Genomic DNA, 21,870 nt, shown 5'->3' on the forward strand with positions numbered 1-21,870 from the left:
ATAAAGCAGGTAAATTGTTTATTCAGATCAAACATAAAATTTTATAAATACAGAAATAAAAATTGGAATAGCAGACATATATACAATGTAATATCCAAAACTTCCCAGATTCTTCCCAAATTAACAATTATTATCAAATTGAAAAAATTTATATAATAAATATAACTGAAATTGTAGTTTTTCTATACTTATATAAACACTCCATTTATTGTAATACTTTTAGTGTAAAAAAATGAAGACCAAATCGAAAATATTGTTTATTCCACCAAAAGTTATTGAAACTAACTATTTTTTCGTCTTAAAAGGTATGAGAAGTTTAGAAAAAAGACAAGAAGGCAGGTAAATTCTTTATTTGGATCAAACCATGAAATCTTATAAACATTTATAAGTAATAATTGTCAAATTGAAAATAATTATATAAAATTATATAATAAATATCAGTAAAATTATGGATTTATTATATTTACAATCATAAAAATGAAGACCAAATCGAAAATGTTATTCATTCCACCAAAAGTTATGAAAATAATATTATTTTTTTTTTCGCCTTAAAAGGTACGTAAAGGTTAGAAAGAAAAAAGCAGTTAAATCCTTTATTTAGATCAAACAATAAAATTTATAAGTACAGAAATAAAAATTAAAACGGCAGACATATATTAGTATACTATGATATTTGCAATTGTTATTCAAAGCTTCAAATTTGATAAGATGGATAAGATACAGGTACATAAAAACGTCGATTTTCTTCAATTTTCAAATATTTAATTGTAAAACGCTAGGTAGTCATCATCATCTTCGTCATAGCTATCTTCCGTTCCAGGTTCTCCCAAAGCATTCACAAATTCTAAAAACGACAAATAAAACCTGACATTCGTTAAAAGTAAAGAGTTCAAAATGCAAAATTTGTTGTTGATATGCCACAATCCTTTCAAGAAACCTTCGTACTAACTTACCATAGAAATCTATTCGTCCATCTCCATCTACATCAACTTCTTTGATCATATCTTCAACTAGAAAAACAATTTAGCACGAATTATATTGGTTCATAGAGTATTTCTATTTTCTGTTTAGATTTATAAACTATCTTATGTATCTATATGAGAAATTATTATATATAACTCACTTTCTTCTTCAGATAAATCTTCTCCAAGACAATGTAACACTGCTCTGAGATCTGAAGCCGATATGTAACCTCTGTTATGTTTATCAAACACCCTAAAAGCGTCTCTAAGTTCTTTCTCTTCTTCTTCTAAGGATAAAGTTTGATTTGGATCGTTTCCAGAACTTGCTGACCAAGCTATATCGACAAATTCTTCAAAACTAACGTTACCATCACCTAAATCAGTATTTAGATTAGAAGAACTGCCATATATTGTGAAAAAATCGTGTTCTCACCGTCAGCGTCGATTTCTTGTAACATTTGTTGTAATTCTTCCGTACGAGCAAACTGTCCAAGCGACCTCATAACTCTACCTAATTCTTCTTTCGTTATACTACCATCGCCATCTTTATCGAATAGTCGAAAAGCTTCTCTAAATTCTACAAAATTTATAAGTAGAATCTTCATCGATCTATTTTATTATTACTAACCTTTCATTTGACTTCTAGATACAGGCATATTCCTAATACAAAAACTTTGATTTCTTGAACGATCTTCGAGTTTAAGTTTATTGTTTTCATATGAGGGGGACCTAGAAGGAGTACCGATAGGTTTGTCGACTTGTACTTCGAACGTCGATTCGTTAGTGTCTTCTGGTGCATTTTGAAGAGACATCGTCGTTTCACTGTCTGATTGATTTGTTTGTCTTGTCTATAGTAAAAGTTATTTGCAACTAAACTCTTATTTATCAAATTGAAAGTGTCAATGAGTAATTCCCAAAACACCATTTTATGTTTTTTTGTATACATTATTAATTGCAATATACAGGGTGTCCCACGACGAGTTAAAACTGTTTGTATATGGCAAAATACTTATAGTAAAATCATGAAAAATTCCACGTATGGGCTTTCGGATACGATATTTTTAACTAAAATATTTTCAAAGATTGCCGACTTGTGGTTCTACTAAGTCGACCACCCTGTATATTAATACATTTTTGAAATCTACGTGATATTTTAGTATACTTTTGTCTAAAAACTTTTTTCGAAAAATGCATACTTTATGAGTTATTAATTTTTTTGTAAAAAATTTGACCGTTGGTTGCAGACTCATGAATTATTTTTTTACGAAGCTACCCTTGAAGATATGAAAATGGTTTCTGTTTGGTTGCTTTAAGCAAGGTCAGACGTTTTTGAATCTATAATGAAATATTTTTTATTTTATACAGGGTGTGTATAATAAATGTTGAAAGTTTAACTTCATAAATATCAAATTTCTTCATTTTTTTAAATGGAACCACCTGGTTTTTTTCTATTTTAATGCATTCAGGGGTAAAAATAAGGCACATTCATATATACCTTCCTATACCTACACCTTATCGTTATCCAGATATTAAATGTTTTCTGTAAATTTTCAAAGATGCAGGTGTGGTCAAATCTAATAACTCAAAAAGTATGCATTTTTCGAAAAAAAGTCTACTAAAATTTTACGTAGATTTCAAAAATGTATTAATATACAGGGTGTTCTATTTAAAATAACAAAGTTACAGTCGACTTCAGGTAGAACCGGAAGTCGGTCGTCTTTGAAAATATTTTAGTTAAAAAGATTGTATCCGAAAACTCGAACGTAGAAATTTTCATGATTTTACTATACGTATTTTGCTATTTACAGATTACAGTCGTGGGAAACCCTGTATAGTAGGGGTAGGTTAGGTAAGACGGGTAAAGAAAGGGTAAAAGACGACGGCCGCCTGTGTCGCGAGTGGAAAATTTATTACATAACAGTGATCGTAGGAAGAGTATCAGAATGATTGCTGATAAACTGGGCATCCCTCAAACTCAAGTTTTTGAGATCTAGTCAAAAAATTTAGCCAAGAGGAAAATGTTCACGAAGTTGGAAAAGGAACAAAATGCCAATTCAAAGAGCAAGCAGCAGAGCTCAGGATGGCACACCCCTTCTTCCCATGCCCCAAGAAAACAATTGTGTGCAAAAGCAAAAGTCCATACTCATTTGGTTTTCTTTATAAACATGGTGTCATTAACAAAGAGTTGGTGCCACTCGGATAAACAGTTAAGGCAGATTTTTACGTGAAAATCCTTAAAAGACTGCGAAAACGCATTGTTCGTGCCCGATATACCATCGCCAACCATTAGCGAATACACCATAACAACGCGCTGTGTCACACAGCATTGCACGAAGTAGAGTATCTTGCTCAACACAATATCCCACCGCTGCCTTATCTCCCAGACTTGGACCCATCAAACTTTTTTTTATTGACGAAAATAAAATCGACGCTAAGTGGGAAGCATCACGGTCCGGTAGAGGCTGTCCAACAGGTGTACAAAAACTGGTAAACTCGTTGGCAGCAATGTTTAGATGCCGAAGGGTGCTATTTTGAACAATTTTTATGAATAAATATTTTTGTAAAACATGAGTCCTACAAATTTTAGAACAGACCCCGTATAAGGCTCCGGTTCAACCGTTTGCGGTGAACTGAAAACTCAAGCGCTGCTGCCACTTTTACAAAAAAAATGTTGATTATACAATAAACTGTGAATTCGAGCGGCTTTTTGTCAGCTACGTTATGAGAGTTTTCGTAGTGGGATTGTGACAAAATAAAACACCAATGTGCACTAAATTATGGAATGTACCTAACAGATTTATTATTTTGAAGAGCTTACCATTAAATCCCTTATTTGATTCACCAACGGTGAAGTAGAAAAAAAATTATTAACCGCAGAAAAAAATTTACCCTCGAACTTCGCCACTTTCCCGATTTTCTAGCACTTCGTAGGGAATCTGTAAATGAAAAATTTTATATATCGAATGTCACCAAAAGATGATTTTTTTTTAATTAATACCCTCTACTTGCTCAATTATACATATCATCAAGAAAATATTGTTACGAACTCGTCCACTGACGTAGACCGTGAAGCAAGTCCTGTTCTATTATGTTAACAGAATTTAAAGTTCGTCGGAAGCAGAGGCAATTTCATTGTATTGATTTTAAAACACAGTATGTTGTGGCCGCTTTTATAGACACAGTCTTTAATAGCCATAGTTTAGTGATAAGTCTTAGTGCATTTAGTGTTAGTGTATGAATAAATTAAGTAAGAAACATTATATATAAATCGCCTCGCTGTTAACAACCGTTTAAATAAATTCGTATTTCCATCCTTCGCGAAGATAAAAGATTTCCCATCGTAGTCTCTGAAGAAAATCTAAGGATTCAAAGTATAAATGGAATGTTCTAGCAGGGAAATTAGATTCTTAATGTTAGTAGCCGTGTGACACAAGTTTTGTTTTTGTGTTTATTCTTTGTCATTTGAGAACTTTCCACCTCTTATGTTTCAACCAATATATTGAAAGCAATGTTAGATAAACTCGCAGAAAAATATACCCAAGAGATGAAGAAAGAGTTGCTTTTGCTTTTGTAGGAGTTTCGTGGACTAATTGGAGCGGAATTTCTTTAAAAAAGAAAACGTATTTTCAATTCCTTTAGGTAATAACATGAAATGTCATACGACGGTTTTATGAGAAGAAATTTCACGGAAATGCAGGACAATGCCCAACCACATCTAATACATGAACGACGTAGGTATATCTAGCTGTTATGGAGAAGTCCAGACCTTAATGAGCTTGAGAAAAAAGTCAGTGCTAAGAGAAACCCTCCATGAACTAAAGGTTGTTATTGAATAGGACTAGGAAGGTTAATTAGGTGGATTAGGTAGATAACGTGACGAGGATTTTTAACCCAAAAGAAAATTTCTTGCAAAGGCCCAAGGACATGTACAGCACAAATCTCAGCGGGGCTTAATTACGGAAAGTGACTATTTCAAAGAGCAGTGTCTTTATTGATATGTTTTCCTCTCTAATATTAGTTATTACACAATAGCTTCTTTCTATTTACGTCAAAACTCAGATTATTCTCACTTGTGATTCAGTTCAGTGTTACAAGCGAGACCTAATTGAGTGCTTACCAACACTCTGCACAAGTTTCAGACCGTTTACTTCACCTTCCATTTATTCACTGAGCAATGACGTCGTTATCTGAGTATAAGATACTCATATAATTGAGTGACTCAGTTCGTGTGAAAGCAAATGGAAAGCAGCTAATGACTGCATGTAAACATTAACCTAACTTTATGGCAATTACAGTTTGTTGATAATTTGTAATGAATGCAAAATACCATTTTTGAATTATTTCGGATATTTTAACATTTTTATATTCATTATATATATTTTATATTCATTAATATATTGCCTATTATGAAAAATTTGTTTCAAATAATAAAACTATAACATCTTACCAGCTTTTTTCCACCACTGACTAATGTGTTCGATAAAAACACTATAAACAAAACTTACATTTTTATACAAGTTATTTATTTTCATAATATTAAAACTAGACGTAATAGAAAATACTCTTATACAGTTTCCCACCAGATGTTCAACATTTACTGAATAGGAAATGACAAAAAATTCCCGCAAATACGAGTGTGAGTCAATAAGTACATTTTGAATTAAATAAAGGTTTTTGTATAACTTCTTTTTGAGCTCTATGCTTTGTCCATTTTTTCTCTTATTTAATTATTTGTGGGTGTATTAGAAACAAAAATAGTCACATAGAACTAAATCCGGACGATATAGCGGATGAGAAAGCCTAACTAATGGATTTTTACCACAGAAATTGCACATGTGTGCCTAATGTGATTTGAATACTGTTTAGTCTTTGGTGATTTATAATAAACCCACAGTTAGGAAACGGCGTATTTCGTGGTTAAACTACAATAAATACTCTGTTTAATGATTGAAATACCAACCTTGATCTTGTTTGCCGCCAAGTCACCTCGAAAAACGTGCTGTTTAGATTATTGTTGATCTCTAGTAAGATATGGAGGATCCACGGTTACAAAATGGTACACATTGAAGTTGAACAACTCCAAATACTCCTAATTATTAGTTAACTAACCAATCTTGACTTTCTTTGGCACGGATTCACCCTTAAGACAGCCACTGTTCTGATTATTGTTTAGTGAACGTGGATGAATTACTTTTTTAATAAAAGTTTTAATAAAAGTTATCGAGATACAAAGAGATCGTTGCAAGAAGCTACTGATTTGTTTAATGATACATATCCTGACAGAATTTCTCTTGAGAAATCTACAGTGTCTCGAAATTTGAAAAAAAATAAAGGAACTGGCAGTGTAGAAAATATTCCAAGTTGGAGAAGAACAAGAACAGCCATAAATGAAGATAATGAACTTAATATTAATCGGAGCGTACAAGAAGAGCTTAAAAATTCAATCTGATGGATCCACTGATGAGCCTACCCGTTTTTTTCCTCTGTTTTGATTGCTGTTTGGTTTTCGATGTATAATCGTGGATTCACGGTTATGATACCGTTCATATTGAGATCGACGCCAAATACTTTCGATACATTTTCAAGAAAACGCACATTAAAATTACTTCTTCTCATTTTCTTCACAATTATTCGTTTATAAATGTGGGTCAAATTCGAAATAAATGACGCAGCTATTTCAAATTTTGACACGAGTCACGTGACTGATAACTGTTCAAAGATGTCGTGTTGTTATTTCAGTTAAAAAACAGGAAATTCACAAAGTGCTTTACTAGTTTTTTGGAAAAATAATCTGTGTTATACTTTATATAAATTCTCAACAAAATTTTATTTTATAAGAATAATAAATTTGATAAAAATCTCCAAATTGGAGGTAAAAAAACCAACCAAAGACATCAAAAAATCAACGTGTTTATCGGAAGACGTAATCTTATTAATTTTATGTGAATAGAACAAATTACAAAATATATAAGTCTTGCAGCTGTTAGAAAAATAAACAATACTATAAGTTCAATCTATTATGCGTTTTTAATAATTTTCTATCGAAATTAATTACAAACTTGTTAAACTTTGATACGTGAAATGACAGGATCTATATGGAAATAGGAAACAATTATCAAACAAAACAATAATTTGAAATAATCAACCTTTGTCTCTAATTATCCAAAAATAGATAGTTTACAAGGTATGTTTTTACACCCCTTATTTATTTAATTAATTTTAATTACTTACATTAAAGCAATTACATGCGAAACTTTTAACTCAAATCTGGAGATCTCATTCACAATTTTCTGGTAAACACTGCAAAGAGGTGTGTCAGATTTCCGTAGATTTTCCCTCCCCCACCACCGGCTGTCACAGATTTTTGCTATTTACGTCGTTTTTGTTTTATTATTATATTTTTAAAATAAAATAAACCGATACAATGGTAGTGAGGGTTCATCCAAGAATTTTCTTTGTTTATTTGGAATGAATATTTCATAAACAGCTCATTTACTTTTCAGGGACGGATCCTAGAGGTTGAAGTAGTCGACGAATTTTGTTACTACTATCATAAAATGAAAATTTACCTTAAAATTTGGAATTAGAAATGAAAATATGTCAATAGATCGTAATATGAAATTTATTTCAATATTTATGAAGAAAGACACGAATATTTCGATAATAATACCCAGAAAAATATAGTTAATAATTCATCGAACCAGCTGGTCATACCAGTTTTTACAATTGCAACTTTATCGGTTTCGTTCAACAACCAATCAAATCAGCTGATTAATAGAAAGAAGTAAAACAGACTTTTTCGTCTTCTGATTGCTCGTAATTTATGTTGCTGGCATTTATTTACTTTTCCTTGAAGGCTTACCAGTCGCATTAAAGATAAAATTGTAATTTTTGGTTTGTGGAAGCCATAATGCAGTGGAAAGTATCTTGAATAATGTCAAACAACGTGCGAGATTCTTCTTCTTCTAACGCAATCCATTAATTAATGTTTACGATAACGTTTTTCATTACTCCCTTTTGATTTTTATGTTATGGCGTATTATTATTTATTTTCACTTGTGCTCAATGCATTGAATATACTTTTGATCTATGTCTTTTGAAGATCTGCATTATTTTGTGGTGTCGTACACTATCGAATGCCTTCTCGTAGACAATGAAGGATAAACAGACATCTTTTCTTTGGTCATGGCAATTCTGGACTAATACTTGCATGGCTTCTTGTGTACCTAATCCTTGTCCAAACCCAATGTGAATCGCTCATATCTTTTTCGCATTTTTGGTATATGATTTTTAGAAATCAAAAACACAACCTATGTTTGGGCTAGTGACTTGTCTCATATATAGTGTTGCACACTCTATATAGACACTTTCGTCTAGAAGTTTATGTATTTCTGAAGGGATTGCGTCTGGGCCAACTGGTTTATCATTTTTTTAGCCACTAATTGGTTTTTTGATATCATGTTTAGTTATTAGTGAGCCAATTAGTAAGATATTGGTGTCAACTGGCGGTCTGTTAGTGATAAATAGTTGTGTTTTTCCCAAACATTATTATTTTCTTTGTTCTAGAGTACTATTTGATTCTTTTTTCTATATATATCCGCAGTCTCTTTCAGCTTTTTATGCAGATTGAAATAATCGTGTTCATCTTGTAGTTGTTGTATTTCTGAACATTCTCCAACGCCAACCATTTTTTGCTATTCTCCATTTTGTTCTTATGAGCCTTGGAATGAAAATGGGATCCCGTCGGTCACCCATTTTTGTATTTTGTCTCTGTTTTATATCATAATGTGTTTTGCATTGAGCTTGCAACATTTATACTGAGCACACTGTTTACACTACCACTACACCAACACTCACAATTACACTGTCTGACGCGCGTTTCTGTAACCAATGTATCGTCTTCAGAGTTCACCTTCAGTCTCTGAAAACGATAACTATTCAGTAACGGTACCTGAAATTCCAACTTAACTTGCAAGATTCATGATAAGCAATTTCTGTCTTCTGTCCTTCGTAAAAATTTATCGACTGGAATTTCTTTATTAGAAAGTGTAAAAAATTAAACGTTTTCTAAAACTCAATTTGTAATAAAGTATTTTCCTTTTATGTCTCAATTTAAGATGACGTACGACGATGAAATCGATTTTAAAAAAATAGTCATGTGGCACGAATCAGACTACGTGGTTCATTCCTGTTTTTGAAAATGTAATAATTTATTTTTAGCTACAATATGAAATTTAGATAATAGAATAATTATTTATTGAACAGAGATCTAAAATTAAAATGATTTATTGACAAGAATGCAATGAATATAGAGCTGATTAATTTATATTTTTTTCTATTACATATATTTCAGGTGGCGCTCAACTCTAATTAGTACCACGTGACCCTATTTAACGTTCTTGTGTGGAGCGTCACCTCTAGGTTTGTCGGTGTAGATCAAAAATAGCTCGAAAATTACCGTGAAATGCTAAATGAGTGTTATTTATCGAAAAGTGTTGTATAACCTTCAAATTATATACTAAAGTAATTTGTAAAGCGAACAATCTCAATCGGTGGTATCTTTTTAATGCTCCATGTACACTTTTTTCATATAATAAAAATGAAAAATAGACTGGTGAAAAAATCACCAAACTATAGTTTGTTTTCCTGATTAAATCAGAACATATATCCAGACTGCGAGAAAACTGATATAAATGTTAAAATTTGCTTTTTATTAAATATATACTTGTAGTAGGCAACCAACACATCATCAAGTTATGTGTGTTGACTATCATTATTAGTACGGTACCATTATAAATACCATAGACATATTAATTCTGGATGCTGAATTTATAATTTCTATATATAAAAGTTGTGCAGATTTTAGGTCTCTGGTGAAACGAAATAAAGGAGTAAGGAATTATAACGGCAGGATGAGTAGCGTACAAAAAATTAGAAGGAACACTTGACAGATTGCTTCTAATATTGGAACACGCATTTTATTGAAAGCGCAGTTTGGTTTTACTTTGTCTATGAAAACAACTTCACATTTGACATTTTGTCCTCGTTGTTCCAAATGTAACGTTCTGTTACTATTTTATTAAGTAAAATAACAAGGTACTGTTTTATAATTCTTTTTTAACGTTATGTCCGAAATGGCAAAGCCGTCAAAAATTTTATGAATCTCAGAAGATATATTTTACTTCTAAGAACTTTATAACTCTAAAAAATGTTCCTATAGATTTATAAATAACTTTTTTACATCAATTATTTTTGCTTGGTACTAAATACCAGCAGAAAATATTGCTAAATAACTTATATATGTGATATGAGGGTGAATCCACTCCTGTTTTATCTAATCTGATATTGACGGATTCTGGACCACGGGACGTGAAAGAGAAGCGCGTGCGTAACGTCGATTAAAAATTATTTTCAACCTCGTTTATTTCTTGATTATACTAAATTTGGGGATTATCATGAATCAAATCACATAATAACGCTATTATTTTGATAACTCATTAAGCTGTTCGATGTTATTTACATTCACGTCATTTTTTTTTCAATTACTAGTCGTTTATTGCTCATAAATATTTATCATTAGACCTCTAGCTTCAATCTGGAATAAAATTTTTCCATAAGTGATACTAAGATAACTACGAATGAGATATCCTAAAACAATGGCTTATTGAATATTATAAATCCAAATTCAATCAAGTATCGTAAACTGTTGCTCCGAAAAACAACAATGGCGGTGCTTAGTCTTCAAAACGAGCTCGGGTCCACAAACTACATAAGAATTTGAATGTTTTTTAGTATATATAATAAAGAAAATTCTAAATATCATCAATCATTTTTTACAAAACTTATGACTCAGTTTATATAAATGTAGATAATCACAAGTTTCTGTTTTATTCTTACTATTCTGTTTTATTTATTATTATTTCCATTCACTTCAATTGGGAAAGTTGTATTTTCCTATATTAGGCAGTAAAGTTGACGAGACATCGCCGAAATTGATTGACCTAATGATCTTTTTACAAAAACTATTCTGTTGTCTTAAAGCAATGTAATACTAATTCAATTAATATCATAAAATATCTCGAAAGAGATACATTTTTGATAATTCCGTTAAAAGATTTTGATTATATTCTCCATATTTTGTAAGCAACGTTGTCAAATTGTTATAAATATTTTCGGAGAATTATATAAGCATAGTTATTGTCACAAAAAATTCGTGCAATAATTATCATTGCACATGTAGAACCTAATTTAATTCGTTAAATGGTAATAAAAAAAATACCAAACCTTAATAATATGACTAGAATAGGTTGATATGGTGATGTTGAAAATTTAGTAGTCCCCTGTCAATCTTGTTCGTACGACGCCTATGTGATATTCATAGACAAAAGCAAACAATAGAGGGTACATGTTTGAAACTTGAAGGCGATTAAATATATTCTATTACAAAATAACTATTGTTTCTCAATAGTAATTGGTTTTTAATGAATTTTGTTTTTATCAATGGCTTTAATCACGATTTACTTATATATTTTTCTGAACGAAAATTGCTAATATCTAATAATAATAATTGATATAAAATTTTTATTTATGGTGACATTTATTTGACATTTGACAGTATAACTATAATTCCTTTAAGTAATTTATCTTAATAAGGATATATTAATTTATAATTATAAATGAATTTACGAATTTTATCAAGAGTATCAATAATGTTTCATTAACAAAATAAATGTTTTGGTCGTTTCGCTCCTGAATGTAATACTTTTAAAAATAGACACACAAGGAGCCGGATGCACGGAATAAAAAGCTTTTTTTATCAATTATAATCAAATAATTCAAAGTTTATTGTGAGTATTGTTAGGTTCATGCTAGTTTAATCATCTCACGCAATGTACGGGACAATTTTAGTATGCCGAATTTTTTTTTATTACTAGATTTGGAATGTAATTACTGTAACCGTATTATTAGTTTATCTAATTTGTATAAACAAATTATAAGTACGTAAACAAAGTATTAAATTTTCTAATTTATTTTTTAATTTGTAAACTAGTGAAATGAATTGCTTGTAAAGCGGATCTAGAAGAACTTTTATGTACATTTTTCATCAATAATTTTATCTTTCCAGGATGATCACCCTACTGTGAATGGTGCACCAAATGATTGAAAACTCTCTCAAAATTTGTTGATGGGGTTCTGTTAGAATAAAACTAATTATTGTTGATAATATTCAGATAATTATACAAAACAACAAAAATTTGTTTCTCAATATCTAATTTGTAAATATAAATCAGACTTGTAAATTTTTATCTACCACAATTTTTTGTAAGCTGCAATGGGGTAAGAATATTAGTTAATGTTACTGACCCGTCATGTTTGAAATCTCACTAATACAGAGTTGTCAGAGGCATTACGACAAAGATCTAATTTAGATCTGTAAATACGTAACCATTTATTGTTAATTGGACTTAATTTAAAGTCTTGTTATTCAATTAAAATGTTGTTTATGACAATTTCTCGATGCATGAGAATATTTTTTTGATTGGTTATAATTATCTCTAGAATTAGAAGAAAAAGGTTAGTATGCATTCAATAATATGTAATAAATATGCAATGAGGTTGTTGATTCATTTTTTCAATCAATATTATTGATTTTTTCTATAAAAAATCTTTATTTTGTCGCCTCTACTGTCCTCTGAAATTCGATGCTTTTGATTGAGAACTGAGGTGTCGTCTAAAATTTTGATCTTTAACGGCAAAAAATTATTTTAGGCATGTTTTACTAAGCATTCGGCAATTTTTCATGTAGAGACATTCAAGTATAATACTATATTTCAATTTATATTAAAATACTTCTATTTCTGTAAAAAATTCAAAACTCGACTTCTCTAGGTGAACAATTTTGTTTTTTAATCTTGATAATTGTAATAAACAAAAATTTTTTGCATAATTTGCCGCCCCTTGAAATCAGCCGCCGTAGGTTACAACCTACTCAGTCTTCTGGAAAATTCACCACTGACAATGAAGCTTAAGAAAAAAGTTTATTTCAAATAAACCAATAGCTGTAGATACAAATAATACTATATTTAGAGAAAACACAATATTTGAGACTTTTGAATTTATTGCAAAATATTCGGAAGTGATTAGATGACGTGAAAGGCCTTTAAAGTTCCGAAATCAGAACTTATGTTTGAATATATTTCCTAAATTATACATTCGAAGGCCAGAGGCGGCTCATGCCCAAGGGTTAACAATCTGTAATTTCTACAGGGACAACCTATACAATCTAAAGATAGCAGAAATGGATTTTTCAATCGGTTTTTAACAAAAAGATTGTTTAAATCGATAAAAGTTATGGTTTAGGAGATATGTACACTTTTAGATCATTGTACATGCACTTCTACACACTTCTGAGAATTCCAATATTCTACCTTATAGCGTCACAATCGAAGTTTATTTTATCCATCATTTCGTTCCTTGTGTTTGTGATTTTCGATAGCATGTAGTACAAATATTTATTTATTTATTCATTATTTCTTCAAAAAATGTTTGATTGTGTTTTAATACCTCTTCCTACAAGTCCCGAAACACCCTGTAGGTATTTATCAACTGACGTGCTTTTTTAATTTTGTATTTATTTTTAATAACCATATTATCGTACGCCTCTGTGTTCCGGCTGAGACGCCCAAACCCTCACCATCCAGAAAACATCGAAATAAAAATCATTACGAAATCAGCGTCTTCCTGTATCCCCCACACGAACCCCTGGTAGTGCGCATGCATTTTCCCCAACTGACCTAACCTAAAAGTGGCGTGATTCCGGCTCTATTATACCCTGTCGTTAAATTACCCAGCGATTGTCGCGTTAAGCTTAATTTAGAACTATTAGTTTTTATCCGGTTGTCTCAGAAGGTACACACCGAGTGTTATTTGTTTTAAGTACTTTCAGTCCGCTATAAATCAACTCTAATTGTAAGTGGCAGAATTCTTTTATTACGAAGTACGTTACGAAATTTAAAAAATTCCGCCCTAGCATTAACTTCAATTAATATTTTAAGTTTTTATGAAAAGGCATCTTTTAAAGTTTTTAATGTAAAAGTATTTGAGTATTATTGTTAAATCCCCCATATCTTAGTTGTATTGGAATATAATCAAAGAAATTTATTTTAAAACACATGGGCGTATCATTATGTTGTCTAAGTCTCCCTAATAATTTGATTGAATACTTTTCAAAATATATAAATTTTACAAAAATAACCCCAATACCTGCCCTGTTAATGAAGAAAAAGAAGAGTGGCCAATTGTGAAAAGTATTTATGGTTTTCTATTGATATTTTTAGATCACAATGGTTGACGAATTTTTGGGTAAAAAATACAAGCTCAACTCCAGCGAAAATTTCGATGATTTTATGAAGGAGCTGGGTAAGATTTTTATTCCAATTGAAATTATAATAATGTTTCAAAACTTAACCAGCATTGATTTATATATTTACGAATTTGAGTATTAAAATAATAAAGCATTCGTATTCCATTGGCGTATCATACCTCGAGTATTTTTTGTATGAAATAATTTATATAAATATTATGACTATATAGGGTGAACACTTATATTTCCACCTAATTAACCTGGTTCTGAATAGCTTATAGGTTATAAAAGATCGAAAACTTTTAGGAAAATTGTATATAATCTTTATTTGCGGTGAAGTATAAATGTACAAAAATGATATATTCATAATGTTAGATTAATATTTTATCTTAATTGTTTATCCCCTTGTAGAATATAAAAAAGTTGATGAAATATGATGTCTAGCATTTCTACTACCCTGTATATCTAATAGTAATAAATAAATTGATTACGCAACTCATACCAAGTGGAAATCTATTATTTATTTATTAAATCAGGTCTTAATTAATGCAGAATGTTTGTAAAAGGTCATTGACTTAGTTAAACAGATTTTTCGAAATATATAAATTCATATTTTACGTTATCTTTTTATTTACAGATGTTTGTATTACAAAATTTATTGGGTAAACATACGTTATCTACCATGAAATTCCAATTAACACTTATACAACAATATAGACAACCCAAATTACAATTTTTCAATTACTAGTTTTCTATAACATGAGTAAGAAAAACCGGGTTTCCAAGAAACTAATTATTATTTTGCTGAAAAGGTATTATAAAAATTGAACAATTTTGAAAATATAATTGCTTAAATTTGAGTCAAAAAGGACAAAACTGAGGAGGTCATTGCTCGATTTTTTTTTTCAAAATTTCAGTATTGCTACAAACTAAAAATTTTCGTGCACTTGCAAAAGATTAACCAGATTAACCACGGGTATTTTATCAATATTCCTGTTATATTATACAAGGGTGAAATAAGCAACCCTTTATTTCATATAATTTCAAGGTTTATAATTTTGTATAAAATATAATCTACTTAGAAAAATAAAATAAAACAGAAACGTTATTTAGAGCCACGCTATTGCACGTTATTCTTGTCTTAATAATTTTACTACCGCATTCCCTATGTTGGGTACATATTATAAATCATACCTCAACCTACCGAATAGGCAACAAGCAGCGCAGACATGTAGCACATCAAATAATGCTGAATTATGATATTTTGAAAATAGTGAAATGTGTAAGTTCGACTATTCAAATGAAATCAACAGACTTCAGCTTTTAGGCACTAGTAATATTAATATAATAAAAACATCTGAAACTTTTGTAGTTACCCCGGTATGACACTCACATAATTTTTTATTCTTATCGTATATGTTATCGTAACAAGGATAACGTTTAAAACAAGCCCCAACCGATAAAATGAACACAGTTTAAAGTTGCTTGGTTGGAATTCAACGTGTACAAGTTCGATAGGTCAGTTCGATTCCAAAGATCGAAGGAGGTTAACCGTTTTATTGTTTTCAACATACGGGTTTCCGTTAGTTCGTTTCCGAAGAAATCCTTTTAGTGAACGTAATTTAACCGGCAGACAAGATGAGTTTAATGGAAGTTTTAGGAAAAAAATATAAGCTACAGCAAAGCGAGAATTTCGATGAGTATATGAAAGAATTAGGTATTTTGTTTTTATACTTTATAAAGTTCAGTAATATATGTTTATCATAATAAAAATACAATTAATTTGATGAATCTTATAATTTAGATTTATAATCCAAAAAAAGTGCAGATTTGTATAAAAATTTGCTTTTTACGATTTGAAATGTTTAGTTTTTTATTACTTATTTGTAAATTGTAATTTAAGGTAGGTACGAGGTTATAATATATTGTACATATTACTACCAGGGAAGATCTAAAGTTTCTCCAATTTCAAATTGTAGGACATAAAAGTTACACAAGGTGTTTATTTTGGTAATTTTATACTTTTCCGATCCCCTCGTTTTTTGGCTCTAAAAAATCGATTTCTATTATTTTTTTTAAAAATCTTCGTTTTTATGGCGGATTTATGAAAAAAATTATAGGAAAGAAAAAAAATTAAGCATATATTGGTTTCAGGGGTTTAAATTTTCATGAAAATGCACTCAATCATGTATAATTGTTGATAACTTTTTTACAAATAATTAAATGAAGTTGTTATATATATATTTTTTTCATAATCTACACAAAAACGAACAAATTGAAAAAAAAATTATACAAAAATGTTGATTTATCATGTTTTTACATTTAAAAATAACAATTTCTCTTAAAATTGACTTTTTCTCACATATAATAATTTGTACCTTTTTTATTAAGTAATCATTAAATTTATATGAACAAAAACATACTTAAAATATTAAAAGTTAACTTTGAAAAATTGAGAATTTTCACCATTAAAAAATGGTACCTTACTAACTTGACTCTTAAAGAGAATTGGGAGTGGGGCAATGGAGGGTTGTGTTTGAAAAGAAGACCAAATGTGAATATTTGCACTGAATTTTTAGCATACCCCCCCTAACCTAACCTAACCAATATAAGTTTTCATTTTTTTTTTCATAAATCCGCCGTAAAAACGAAGTTTTTTAAAAAAGAAAAATATTCACAAGAATACTAGGAGGTAAAAAGAAGGGTGAGTTATGGCTGAGAAGAACAATGATGAAATAAGGAATCTATTTGGAGAAGCCAAAATAATAAGATCCAAAAGAACAGAGTAACTTGGTCACATACAGAGAATCATCAGAGATCAACATTAAAATATAATGACCATAGAACAAACAGGATCAAGTAAAAAGGAAGACCAAGAAAAAAATTATAAACAGAGGTAATGGAAGACCTAAAAGAGAGAGGAATTCAAATCTGGAAAACGAAAGAACGAAAGTAACAAATAGGAAATAGTGGAAGGGAATCACTTCCATGCTATGAGACTAAAAGGCAAGACCAACAGATCAACCTATTATTATATAAGTTTTTCTATTTTGTTTTGTAATTGAAGTTGTGTTAAAGATAAATAAAAATAATTCTATCTACTCTAAAGGTCAATTAAGTAGTTTATTAATCATTGAGAAGAAGTGAGTGTATCCACATGCTATAGAAGTCCTGGACACTCCAGGAAACCGCAAAAACAGACTTTCAAAAACCAGCGCTTGAGCCATTTTGGTCATTCGAGCCGGTTTAATTGTAAACTTCTAAATCCAAGTTGCTGGGTACCTCCACCGTGTTGCAACAAACCCAATTGGGGTGTACTGCATTTCAAATGTATTTTTTTTCGCACAAGAGAAAGTAATGAAAGATATAATTTTTTGGAAAGTGAAAACAATTGAGCTTTTTTAATATATTCACTACTAACAGCTTTAATCCCTGTGGTCAGTTTTGGTTCTAAGTTCACGTTATATCATTTTATCACCAAACAAAAATTGTTATTCCCCAAAAGAAACCTCAATGTCCTTTAAAAAGTACACATATTGCAGTAAAATTTGATATCAGTGTTATTTGTAATTATTTACATCATTTTTTTACCAGGTGTGGGTTTGGTCACTCGTAAAATGGGCGGAGCAGTATCACCCGTAGTTGATTTGGTGAAAGATGGTGATCAATACGTTCTATCGTCCAATTCGACATTTAAGAACGTCGTTCTTAAGTTTACTCCTGGAGTGGAATTTGATCAAGAAACTCCAGACGGTCGTAAAGTAAAATCCACAATTACCATTGATGGGAACACCCTTCATGAAGTCCAAAAGGACCCCAACGGTAAAGATACAACCATAGACAGGACTTTCACAGCCGATGAAATCAAAATGGTTAGTAATTTATTGATATCACAAAAAAAATATTCAAGGTCAAATATTTAAATTCAAAGATAATCTTAAAATTCCTTGATTCTAAATCAAAATTGTCAACTAAGTAACTGTAACATAAATTATTTTAATATCATGAGACTTTAATTGAGTCAGGCACGCGCTATTTTATACAATGTATGTTTATCAAGCAAATTAATTCACCTCGTTACTAAATTTAGCCTATTATCACGAAAATTTTTTAATAAATTCAATTTTTTAATCATCCTAGTACTCAAATCAATTTGCATTAATGATGTGCTTAAGTTTTTATAATTTAATAAAATTGTTGCCGGGCAATAAAAAAGTACTTCAAATTCTCTTTCTATTATATTATCGCCACGAGATATTCTAATTGGTTTAAACCCAATGTTTCCATGTGATAAAAGTTGCATTGCTTATCTAACAAATAATGTTCGTCCAAAGGTAACTTAGATATATATGAATATGGCACTTGAACCAACATTGCAAAGGTCAATTTTCAAACAGTGGAATCATTTATTGACCTACGAACCTCCTTAAATATTAATTTTAGGAATCAGTTTTATAGTATTTTCATTTATGAGTTTTGTTGTGAAACACGAGCTTGTATTTCAACTTTGCATTTGTATTAACTAATTATGGTTTTTGTTGAGCTTTTACTTTAAGTTTACAGTTTTGAAAATAGGCTATTTTATCACAATGTCAAACTAAAATCAACGGATTCTTATTTTTGTACCATAGTGAAGTTATTTCAGTATTATTGAAATTCATTTGCGAAAAGGATTATTTGTTGTTTAGTATAATGTGGTAGCAATAATATTGTACCTAGTTCTCAATGAAGAATGAACTTTCACATATAAGAATAGAAGAAAAATGTAGCTTACTTTAGTCCTGATAAAATTGTAATTTGTTACTTTTTGACTTCCTGCCATAACTTTTGGGTAACACTAAATAATTAATAATATCAATATCTATAAGTTTTTGGAAGTCCACTAGATCATTACTTAAATGTGGGGATATTCTTTGTTTATATTTAATCGCAAATTCCAGACTCTCTGTATGTAAATTCACAATATAAGTACTCATATCGGAGTCTTAAAACTATGTTTTACCCACGGAAACAACTACACAATTAAAACACGATAAAACGTCTCGAAAATAAGCAAAATTGCACAGTTATAATTAGATGTTGAAGTTTCTATACACAACAAAGACTTGTTGAGGTTATGATCTGAAATAGTCAATTTTAGTAACAATTGCAACCACAGAACAAAATATAAATATTTAAAGGGGATTATTACTTTTCTATTGGGGGAAACTACATTCTAAATGTTGGCTATCGTGGATGACTTTTCGATGTTGTAATATTTATTGTTTTCAAAATCGGCAAATTATTATTCTATTTTAAATGATTACTCATATTTCCTATTGGTTACACCAAATGTAATGTTAGGTAACTTACAATATCATTTTTTATCAACAAATTAGAAAAATTGCAAATTTAATGTAATAGCCGTTTGAACCGTACTTTGTAAAACTTTATAGTACCTTGTGCGTTTTTTTTAATTATCCTATATCGAGTTTTTGAACAATTCATTGATTATAAAAAAAAGATTATAAGTTACATTTTATAAAAAATTTAAAACATTAACTCTATAATTGAAGTTTAAACCTCACTTATGAACCCTACAAAGTACAGTAGGGAAATAATAAAAAATACATTATAGAAGGCTCTTGGTATTTATAAACAGCAATGGGAAAATTCCATATTTGTATACTATACTTTCAAACCTCTATATTGAACTCTATTCAAAAACAAACGCGTCCATTAATTTTTTGCTTAACCTAATGCATATTTCATAAGTAAATATGTAATATTCTTAAAAAGGTATCAAAAATACTATCAAGTTAAATGATTGTTCATTCTACTACTGTAAGGCCCAATTTGATAAGTGAATATTAAACCTCAAACGTCATTTTAAACCCGTTTTATAGTTGGAATTTACCGGGGGTCAGGTATTCAGTTTAACATGAAACGGAGGATCCTAACCTAACTTTTAGAAATTGTTCATATTTTTACGATATTCTAAAGGGTAGATGATTAAATATTTGCATTTTATATTTGATGAACTCGACTATCATGATAAAGAAATTATAATTACGCGCCGAGAAAACAAAAAGTTATTGGTTCTCAAGCAAATCTTTAAACTGTCCAATTTATTTTTTCAATTTGTTGTGGTTTTATTGAAAATATGACAGTTTTTTTTTATTTTCATCTTTCCACGTGAGTGACAATTGACAGAAAAATGTCTGTTAACTGTCACCTGTAAAATCTTGATCAGTTTAATCTCCAGTTTTATTCTAAATATAAAATTGGCACTAAATTAATGTACACTAAAATCTGCAACTCATTTTTTTATTTTAGGTTATGTCCGTAAATAATGTCACCGCCACCAGAATCTACAAAGCTCAAGCCTGATGAAAACTGTTTTTTTGAATAAATTATTATATTTTAAAATGTTTTATAGGCATTGATAATTAACTGTACCAATATAATTTTATATTTTTTATTATGCCAATTTAAATAATGTATTCAATGCATATAATCATAAAAATTATAATTAAAAATTTGTTTTTATCAACTCCTTCACCTTTATACAGGGTTAATCGGTCTACAACAAAGGTTCAACAAAAATAAGGATTTTGTATATATTAAGTAACCATTTGATTATTTTTTTACCTTTTACTAAAATTACTCCCCAATTTATATGGAGATCTAATGGCAGCTTCTTTGGAGACATCTTTTGGGAAACTGATTGGATTATATGTATCACAAACTAAAATTTGCAAGTCACTTATTTGAAATAAAACAATAGTTCTAAATGAAATTACCTACATCCATATAATAATTCATTTAAATTTAAAAATATGATGATTGAAAAATCCAAATTTATTACAAACTTTAGAATAGGAATGTATAAAAGCCTTCTTTCAGATTTTTTTATAGAAAACATTTCCAAAACAAAATATAACAAGTTACATCAAAGAATAGTATATTAAAATACAAGTAATAAAAGGCTTTTTATTCCAGAAAAAGTTCCAAATTCGGCTTTCTGTTACGAGTGTTGAAAATGTACATTGGGGAAATTATACCGTATCGTAGGTGGTCGGTTGGTAGCACTAATTCATGTTTGACAGTTGATTTTGGAAATTTTATTTGAAATTAAAAGTTTGTTATTCATTTTAACGTTAGGTCTTTTCAAGAAATTTCTTCATTGTATATTTGTATGTTTTGTCCATATTTCATGACTACATTTATTTTCTTTAAAAACTCATTATAACTTATTGTAAATAGTATCTTAAAATTGAAATAACCTCACACATGGCCGAATAATGCATCGTCAAAATGAAACTGTTATTCAGGGGCACCAACCCACTACATAAAACTACCAAAAAATGTTTGAGAATGGAGTCCATTCTTACACGAAAATGCGAGCAAGAATAACATTGTTCTAATACCGAAACAGAGAAATACGAATTTTTCAACACTGGACTATTCATCATATAGTTAATATTAAAGATAGATAGAGCTTGGTATGGGATCTTCTTCAAGTAATTCCGAACTGCTGATAGAGAGAGAAAGAACTTCGGTTTA

General features: G+C 29.9%; 2 protein-coding genes across 6 annotated transcripts; one reads left to right on the forward strand and one right to left on the reverse strand.

Annotated features, from left to right (window-relative positions):
* Window positions 1–101: 101 nt before the first annotated feature.
* LOC130442398 (calmodulin-beta-like) lies at window positions 102–20,620 on the reverse strand. 4 transcript variants are annotated; one of them, XM_056776478.1, is made up of 7 exons: window positions 7,194–7,443; window positions 3,781–3,898; window positions 1,591–1,810; window positions 1,396–1,539; window positions 1,124–1,336; window positions 954–1,010; window positions 102–844 (listed from the first exon to the last, which is right to left on the reverse strand). In XM_056776478.1, the coding sequence occupies exons 2-7, from the start codon at window positions 3,781–3,783 to the stop codon at window positions 762–764; spliced, it is 720 nt and encodes a 239-aa protein (XP_056632456.1). In that variant the 5' UTR covers window positions 3,784–3,898; window positions 7,194–7,443; the 3' UTR covers window positions 102–761. The 4 variants fall into 4 exon arrangements, with proteins under 4 accessions (XP_056632456.1, XP_056632452.1, XP_056632453.1 ...); XM_056776474.1 differs by lacking the exon at window positions 7,194–7,443 and adding an exon at window positions 5,410–5,575 and having other exon boundaries at window positions 336–844; XM_056776475.1 differs by lacking the exon at window positions 7,194–7,443 and adding an exon at window positions 19,100–20,620 and having other exon boundaries at window positions 453–844.
* Window positions 13,755–20,843, forward strand: LOC130442399 (fatty acid-binding protein, adipocyte). 2 transcript variants are annotated; one of them, XM_056776481.1, is made up of 4 exons: window positions 13,755–13,931; window positions 14,300–14,381; window positions 17,920–18,197; window positions 20,641–20,843. In XM_056776481.1, exons 2-4 carry the CDS (start codon window positions 14,306–14,308, stop codon window positions 20,692–20,694), a joined length of 408 nt encoding a protein of 135 aa, XP_056632459.1. In that variant the 5' UTR covers window positions 13,755–13,931; window positions 14,300–14,305; the 3' UTR covers window positions 20,695–20,843. The 2 variants fall into 2 exon arrangements, with proteins under 2 accessions (XP_056632459.1, XP_056632458.1); XM_056776480.1 differs by lacking the exons at window positions 13,755–13,931; window positions 14,300–14,381 and adding an exon at window positions 15,597–16,042.
* The last annotated feature ends 1,027 nt before the right edge of the window (window positions 20,844–21,870 follow it).

Source organism: Diorhabda sublineata, chromosome 4 (genome assembly GCF_026230105.1).
Source record: "Diorhabda sublineata isolate icDioSubl1.1 chromosome 4, icDioSubl1.1, whole genome shotgun sequence".
Classification (NCBI taxonomy): domain Eukaryota; kingdom Metazoa; phylum Arthropoda; class Insecta; order Coleoptera; family Chrysomelidae; genus Diorhabda; species Diorhabda sublineata.

Excerpts from the sequence above, each read along its gene's own strand:
- LOC130442398 (XM_056776478.1), bottom strand. Across the intron at positions 1,337-1,395 it reads ACAAGAAATCGACGCTGACG|GTGATGGTAACGTTAGTTTT; the intron begins GTGAGAACACGA and ends ATACTGATTTAG. Across the intron at positions 845-953 it reads TGGACGAATAGATTTCTATG|AATTTGTGAATGCTTTGGGA; the intron begins GTAAGTTAGTAC and ends TGTCGTTTTTAG.
- LOC130442399 (XM_056776480.1), top strand. The coding sequence starts at position 15,964 with ATGAGTTTAATGGAAGTTTTAGGAAAAAAATATAAGCTACAGCAAAGC. Across the intron at positions 16,043-17,919 it reads TGAGTATATGAAAGAATTAG|GTGTGGGTTTGGTCACTCGT; the intron begins GTATTTTGTTTT and ends TTTTTTTACCAG. Across the intron at positions 18,198-20,640 it reads CAGCCGATGAAATCAAAATG|GTTATGTCCGTAAATAATGT; the intron begins GTTAGTAATTTA and ends TTTTTATTTTAG.